The sequence below is a fragment of the Nicotiana attenuata genome, unplaced genomic scaffold (genome assembly GCF_001879085.1).
Source record: "Nicotiana attenuata strain UT unplaced genomic scaffold, NIATTr2, whole genome shotgun sequence".
Lineage (NCBI taxonomy): Eukaryota > Viridiplantae > Streptophyta > Magnoliopsida > Solanales > Solanaceae > Nicotiana > Nicotiana attenuata.
Window position 1 is genome coordinate 61,094 of NW_017671587.1, and position 7,909 is coordinate 69,002.

Genomic DNA, 7,909 nt, shown 5'->3' on the forward strand with positions numbered 1-7,909 from the left:
GGGGAGGAGGAGGAGAAAGGGACGCTGGAGAAGGGTTTTTTCTTCTTTAAATTTTTTTTTTGGTTAATTTGTATTAAGTTTTAATTACAAATTACACGTGTCGTTCATTGATTGGCTCATTTGGCAAGTGTAACTCACGCATATGGTATGCTGTACCGGGATGTCTATTTGATTTACTTAACAGACAATTGAAGTGTCTACTTGATAATAGATCTGTTGAGGTGTTCAAATGACCGTTGTGGACAACTTGGAGGGGCCATTTATGTATTTCGCCTTATAACAACAACAAAAACTACAACAACTGAGGGTAAGATGTACGCAGCATTAACCCTATTATAGAAGGATAGATAGATAGACTGTTTCAGATAGACCATCGGCTGGAGAACGGATGAAAAAAAATAATGTCAACAAGTAAGAATAACAATAAGATAAAAAAGACCGAATCCACAAAAGCAGTTAACTCTATGTAGTAATAGTTATCTATGAATAAAAGAATATCATACTAACACTAATGCTATCGAACTGGGTAAGACAAAGAGAAACGCTCGACTACCTGCTAGTCTTCTACCCTAATCCTCGACCTCCACACCCTCCTATATAGTAGGGTGCTTATCGGGCGGTTTGGGCGGATTATTATGCTTAACGGTTCGATTTTATCGGTTATTTGATTATAAATGTAGTAATTCGCTAGCGATCCAATAAGATAACGGGCCGATTGGTATTGGATTTACGATTATCGGACGGTTATCGGATGATTTATCGGCTAAATCAAATAGAAATTTTTTGAACCCTCGCTCTTTTGGTTGCATAGCTAAGAATATTTTCCTGTAAGTTGTTGGATTTAATTACTACGGGTATATTAAAAAGCACTAAAAGGAAGTGCCTTTTATCCCTTACTCTTCAGGACAATCATAAAATCAAGGAATATGTATACCAATAACAGAAGAAGAACGAAGAGATGCACGTAACTTCTTAACATACATCATTTTGGGAACATGATTTTCAATATACTGTAAATGTAACATATTTTGACTGCAAAAGAAAAGGAAATCAATAGTTGGGAATACAAAAGAGAGTACCTTGAAGTTCCCACGAGTACCTTAGGGTTCAAAAATTACTTTATATACATAGAGGTAAAAGTATAAATATAAAAATTCTTAACGGATTAACGGTTTATCCGATAAGAAAATTGAGTAATCCGTCCCCAAACCGTTAAGCCGTTAATTATAACATCTCAATCCGTTCACCAACCGTTACCCCGATAACCCGATACCAATAAGCCAATAAGCTGTTTTTTCGTTTCGGTTAATGGTTAAGGTTCGGTTTTGAACAACCCTAATATCTAGGGCCATGTCTTCAGTCAGCTCCAGCTGCGCCATGTCCCGCCTAATAACCTCTTCCCAAGACTTCTTAGGCCTAACTCTACCCCTCCTGATACCCACTGAGGCTAACCCCTCGCACCTTCTAACCGGGGCTTCTATACTTCTCTTCTTAACTTGCCCGAACCATCTCAACCTCCCCTCCCGCATCTTTTCCTCCACAGGGGCCACTCCCACCTTATCCCGAATAACTTCATTCCTAATCTTATCCAACCTGGTATGCCCACACATCCACCTTAACATCCTCATCTCAGCTACTTTTATCTTCTGGACATGAGAGTTCTTAATAGGCCAACACTCTGCTCCATACAGCATAGTCGGTCTAACTACAGTAGAACTTACCTTTAAGTCTCAACGGCACATACTTATGACACAAGACACCGGAAGCGAGCCTCCACTTCATCCATCCCGCTCTGATGCGGTGCATGACATCCTCATCAATCTCCCAGTTACCTTGTATTATAGATCCAAGGTACTTGAAACTACCTCTCTTGGGGATGACTTGTGTTCAAGCCTCACTTCCATGTCCGCTGCCTAGGTAATATTGTTGAACTTGCACTCCAAGTATTCTGTCTTGGTCTTGCTTAACTTGAAACCCTTAGACTCTAGGGTCTGCCTCTAAACCTCCAGCCTATCGTAAACACTACCCCGCGTCTCGTCAATCAGAACTATGTCATCAACAAATAACATACACCATGGCGCCTCTCCTTGAATGTGCCGCATCAATGCGTCCATCACCAAGGAAAATAGAAATGGGCTAAGAGCTGATCCCTGGTGCAACCCCATCACAATCGGAAAGTGTTCCGAGTCTCCTCCCGCTGTCCTAACCCGAGTCTTAGCTCTATCATACATGTCTGTAATCACCCTAATATAGGCTACTGGGACTCCTTTAGACTCCAAGCATCTACAAAGCACCTCTCTCGGGACTTTGTCATAAACTTTTTCTAGGTCAATGAACACCATATGCACGTCCTTCTTCATCTCCCTATACCATTCCACCAATCTCCTCACAAGGTGAATGGTATTCATAGTTGAATGCCACGACATAAAATCGAACTGGTTCTCAGAAATGGACACATTGCTCATCACTGTCACTTCAACCACTCTCTCCCGAACTTTCATCGTATGGATAAGCAGCTTAATCCCCTTATAATTATTGCAACTTTAGATATCGCCCTTGTTCTTATACAACGGAATCATCGTACTCCACCTCCATTATTCGGGCATCTTCTTCGTCCTAAAAATAACGTTGAACAGCCAGTTAGCCACTCCAAACCTGTCCTACTCGCATTCTTCCAAAATTCCACAGCAATTTCGTCTTGCCTGGTTGCTCTACCCCTGTGCATCTTGCGCATAGCCCCCTCGACCTCCGCTACTCTTATGCGCCTACAATACTTGAAATCCCAACGAATCTCGGAGTGCTCCAAATCGCCTAGCACAATGTTCCTATCACCCTCTTCATTCAGGAGTTTATGGAAGTATGTTTGTCATCTTCGTCTAATCTAAGCCTCTTCCATCAAAACTCTACCTTCCTCATCTTTGACGCACTTAACTTGATCCGGATCACTGTCCTTCCTCTCTCTCACCTTGGCTAGCCTGTATAACTTCTTGTCCCCGCCTTTAGCCCTAAGATCTTCATACAGAAGCCCAAACGCCACAGTCTTAGCCATAGTAACCGCTATCTTCGCCTCCTTCTTAGACCTCTTATACCCCTCCTTGTTCATCCTCTTTGCCTTCTCGTCCATGCTCTCTATAAACTTCAAGTACGCCGATTTCTTGGCTTCCACTTTCTCTTGTACCTCCTCACTCCACCACCAGTCATCTTTGTGGCCGCCAGAGAAACCCTTTGAGACCCATATCACCTCTGTCGTAGCTACTCTAATACACTACGTTGTCGTGGTCCATATACAACTCGCGTCCCCACCGCTCCTCCGGCTCCCATAGCCAGCAACTTCCCTCCCAACTCATGCGCTTTGTCATACGTCAAGGCACCCCACTTGATCCTAGGTTGACCATACACAACCCTCTTCTTCCTCTTCCTCACGATCTCTAAGTCCATCACCAATAACCTATGATGAGTCGTGTGATTCTCACTTGGTAGACCTTGCAATTCATGCACAGGCCCCTATCACACTTCCGGAGGAGTAGATAATCAATTTGAGTCTTGGCCAACGATAAAAATACATTATAACGTAGATAAAAAGTAACTTTTCAAGAAAAATTATTGTCTAATGATAAATAAATTCTTAACATTTCAAAAATAAACTCAAGAGAAACATATTAATTGTAGTTACTCCGTCTGTTTCAAAAAGATTAGCATTATTTTTATTAGTTCGTTTCAAAAGACATTGACACCTTTCAATATTTCTTTAATTAATAAGAAGCATTTACAGCCACAGAAGTGATATGACAAGTTTCGGACCACAAGTTTCAAAAGTTTTATAATCACACAAATGTTATGACTTATTTAAGACCACAATTCTCGAAAGGTTTCTCTTCTATATTAAAGTTTGTGTTAAGTCAAACTAAGACAATCTTTTTAAAACGGACACATTGAAATATTAACATTGGTGGGGGAAAAACATCTTAACATTCAAACGGTAAAATTATTTTGGGTCTCGTAATATTGTAACAGAATATTTTTTTATTAATTATTATTATTATTATTATTATTATTGGATTGTTGTTGTTTTGTTATAGACTGAAGACTATAATGTAAATTGGCATTGCGTCAAAGTTAATTAGAGTCCTTTAGGGACATGGTGCGGCGGCAGTTAGTCACAACCCTACCCAAAACGGGTAAAGGCAAATACGGTAATTTCTGGATTCAAGTCGGTTTATTTTGGTCTTTTTCCATGTTCCGCTCGTATACCGCAATCCCGTGGAATTCTGTAGCTATAAATACCCGGGCGTGCACCACCTCAAACCGTCCCTCTCTCGAGCCTTCGCTGGTCTGTTTTTTTCTTGTCATCCTCCTACTTTTTAGAGATAGAAAGCAAAAGAATACGCTTCCACCATGTTGGTTTATCAGGATCTTATCTCCGGTACTCTTCTTCCCCCTTCTTTCGCTTATATCTATTTCTCTTTTTCTGCTAATCTTTTGTTGTTTTGAAGGTCGAGTCGTGTTCTATGTTTTTTTTCTTTTTTTTTTCCTGGTTCCAATTTTCTGCCACTCAGTTATGTTTTGTGTTTAACTCCTTGCTAGAAAGTTGTAATCTTCGAACCAGAATTGTGCTGTTTTAGCCATCTGCGGTGACTCTTGTTGAGTGATTCGCTTGTATCTTCTGGCTTTTGTTTTATGGCTTGATTTATTGTATGAATTTGAGTTTTTCTGGTGTTTGAGACCATAGTTTTCAATAAGATCTGGTTGATTTGACTGCTCTTACTGTCTATGTGATTTGCTTAAGCTATTAGCGCATAGTTTTTTTTTTTTTTCCTTTTTTGTTTGGGAATTGAATTGCTAGATCTAATCTGATCTTATATTTCAACATCATTTTGGAGGATTTGATCGTTAAAGTTTATTTATGTATACTTTTCTGATTTGGAGGAATATAGGAGCTATTTGGATCCTAAAGTCTTGATCTTTCTAGTTTTTAGTTTGGCTAGACTTGTGACACATTCACACATTTAATTTTGGAAATCCTAGTTGTAATTTTACGCAACAAACATAAAAGGACATGTTTATGCAACGAAGACCAGGTTTTGATTTCAGTAGATCTGGATTTGCTTTGTGTATTCTAGTGATTTCAAGATCAATTAAGCATCTTAAAGTGTATATGGTGCATGCTGTAAATAAAAAGAGGCTACAAAGGCTCTTTTAATGTTTAATCTCGACTCTTCCACGTTTCTTATGGTTAGTTATTCCATCAAGTTTTTGTTGTTATATGCTAATCCGATGTCCACCCCGCCTCATATTGTGCCAGAATGGTATTTCCTACCAATCCATGTCATTCTTCGTAGTATACCTGACAAAGCGGGAGGTGTAGCCGCAATAGCACCAGTTTTTATATGTCTGTTGGCTTTACCCTTTTTTAAAAGTATGTATGTACGTAGTTCAAGTTTTCGCACCTCCGAGTTGCTTCATATGCTCAAGTTCACTATTTAGAGTGTTATAACAGTGGCTTTGGACTAACTGTTTAGATTCTACTTTGCTTTTTGTGCACTCAATGAGGTTTCTTATCTATAATAGAGTCTAGATAAGCTACAATTGAGGTTGGTTCCTAAACTGTATTCAGTATTTTGGGGATTTGGTCACAAAATAAAGGTGTGTGATGAGGGAATGAGCTTTTTAGCTGGACTTATAGATTAAAATCAAAAGGAAAAAAGTAGCTACTTAGCTCTGGACTGATCACTATCTCTTACCTATTTGTTGAAGTATTGAAAAATATCCTTATATTTTATGGTGCCGATTGCATGGACGTTTTGCCTGTAGAAATTTCTGGTTTTCGTTTTTGCCCATTCATGATGATATGATGTTGTTATTCAAAATTAACACATTAAAATATTGTAGGTGATGAGCTCCTCTCAGATTCATTTCCCTACAAAGAACTCGAGAATGGATGTCTTTGGGAGGTTCAAGGGAAGGTAATGTATTTCGTTAATTATTGCCCTTGAACAACCCATCTGATAGAAACCATATTTTTGTACTAATATCTAATATAAGGAAAAAGGAATAATATGGTGTGTTGGTCACATTACAGTGGGTTGTTCAAGGTGCTCTTGATGTAGACATTGGGGCGAATCCTTCTGCTGAGGGTGCTGATGAAGATGAAGGTGTGGATGATCAAGCTGTCAAGGTTGTCGATATTGTTGACACTTTCAGACTTCAGGTTTGTATGCTCTTTTATGGAACTTCAGTCGTCGTCAATATACCTCTTATTTTATGTGAATACGACGTTATTTTCTGTTTGCAGGAACAACCTTCTTTTGACAAGAAACAATTTGTTACATACATGAAGAGATACATCAAGAACCTGACTCCCAAGCTAGAAGGAGAAGCCCAAGAAGCATTTAAAAAGAACATTGAATCAGCAACTAAGTTCCTCATGTCAAAGCTCAAGGACTTTCAGTTGTATGTTATTTTCACTCTTTATCACTTCATTGTTGAAGCTAATTTTGACTCCTTTTTTCCTTAAATATACTTTGTGCCTATATATTGAACCTTATACTAAATGTTTTTGCTGGCAGCTTTGTTGGCGAGAGCATGCATGACGAGGGTGCCCTGGTGTTTGCATACTACAAGGATGGTGCAACTGATCCTACCTTTTTGTACCTTGCACCTGGCTTGAAGGAGGTCAAGTGCTAGATGTATGGTGGAGATTTTGAGCTACAAGTTTCAAATTTGAGATGTTCCATGTAGTTTTAAGTTTTTATCCTTTTTTGCTTATTTATGGTAGTGTCTTATGAACTTGGGTACTTGTTTTAACCAGTACTTTCTGAACTGTTTCTTAATGTTATATTCTCATTATGTGGGACAGCTAATGATCCTGGTTGAGTTGAAAGTTCTCCTATTAAATCCTCTTTTAGCAGTTTTGCCTATTCAATCAGTCTCATTGTTGGGAGATATTTTACTTTAGTACAGCTATCCTTTTAGTGAACTGAGGAAAAAAAAGTTCTCTTTGTCTAGTGATAGTGGACGCGAATATAATGAACAAATTGTGTGATGGAGAAGATTTTTCCTTGCAGGGATATGGCTCTGCTAGTGGAAAAAATTTATTCAAATGCGGCATTTACATTAATTTAATGAATATATGACGTGTATTTATATGGAATATTTTATTTTCACTTTATTATTATAGTTTATTAATATACATATTCCTTCAATTTATATTTACTAGTGATAATTTTATGTGGTTTTGGTGTGTGTGGGGTATTTCTGTAATACTGTAAAAGTCTCAACTTTGTCGAATATTCTGTCTTGGTTCCTTTTTTTGTTCCCCTATTTGTTTATTGGACGGATGCAAGCTGCAACAACTGGAAGTGTGCACTGTGCAGTACTCATTGTTGATTCAGTATTTCCTATGACCTTACTGTCATCTGCTCCTTAAATTGTTAAAATGGAAAAGCTATAAACTATAAAGTTGCAGTTGTGGGATTTTGCATTAGAAAAAATTGCTGGTAATAACTTTGCAATATTTGCTATTACTATAGATCTTGTTCACAGGTGATATTAGCTTATGTTAACGTTTAAATCTTGTCAAGAACTGTCTCCCTTTCTTTTTTCGTTCTTTTCTACTTGTGGTTTTAAATAAAAGGAAAAGAGCTGTTCAGGACTCTCCGGAAACACTACTAAAAAACTGCGTAAATTCGTCCACCAAAACCGATCGAAATTGGTCGGAAATTGATAAAAATCGATCAATTTTCGCCCGTTTTTAATTGGTCGGAAAAATGATGGTCGCTAACGGGTACCGACCGAAATCGGTCAGAAATATAAATTCATAATTTCCGACCAGATTCGGTCGGAAATTTCAAAAAACTGGAGATTTTATTTGAAATTTCCGACCGAATTCGGTCGAAATTTTTGATTTTCT

General features: G+C 38.3%; 2 protein-coding genes across 2 annotated transcripts; one reads left to right on the top strand and one right to left on the bottom strand.

Annotated features, from left to right (window-relative positions):
- Positions 1-1,253: 1,253 nt before the first annotated feature.
- LOC109209143 lies at positions 1,254-3,438 on the bottom strand. Its single transcript, XM_019372340.1, has 5 exons — positions 3,304-3,438; positions 2,908-3,223; positions 2,656-2,835; positions 2,295-2,494; positions 1,254-1,556 (listed from the first exon to the last, which is right to left on the bottom strand). Exons 1-5 carry the CDS (start codon positions 3,436-3,438, stop codon positions 1,254-1,256), a joined length of 1,134 nt encoding a protein of 377 aa, XP_019227885.1.
- Positions 3,439-4,295: 857 nt separating this feature from the next.
- LOC109209141 (translationally-controlled tumor protein homolog) lies at positions 4,296-6,922 on the top strand. Its single transcript, XM_019372334.1, has 5 exons — positions 4,296-4,423; positions 5,890-5,963; positions 6,080-6,208; positions 6,293-6,450; positions 6,567-6,922. The coding sequence occupies exons 1-5, from the start codon at positions 4,396-4,398 to the stop codon at positions 6,682-6,684; spliced, it is 507 nt and encodes a 168-aa protein (XP_019227879.1). The 5' UTR covers positions 4,296-4,395; the 3' UTR covers positions 6,685-6,922.
- Positions 6,923-7,909: the final 987 nt, after the last annotated feature.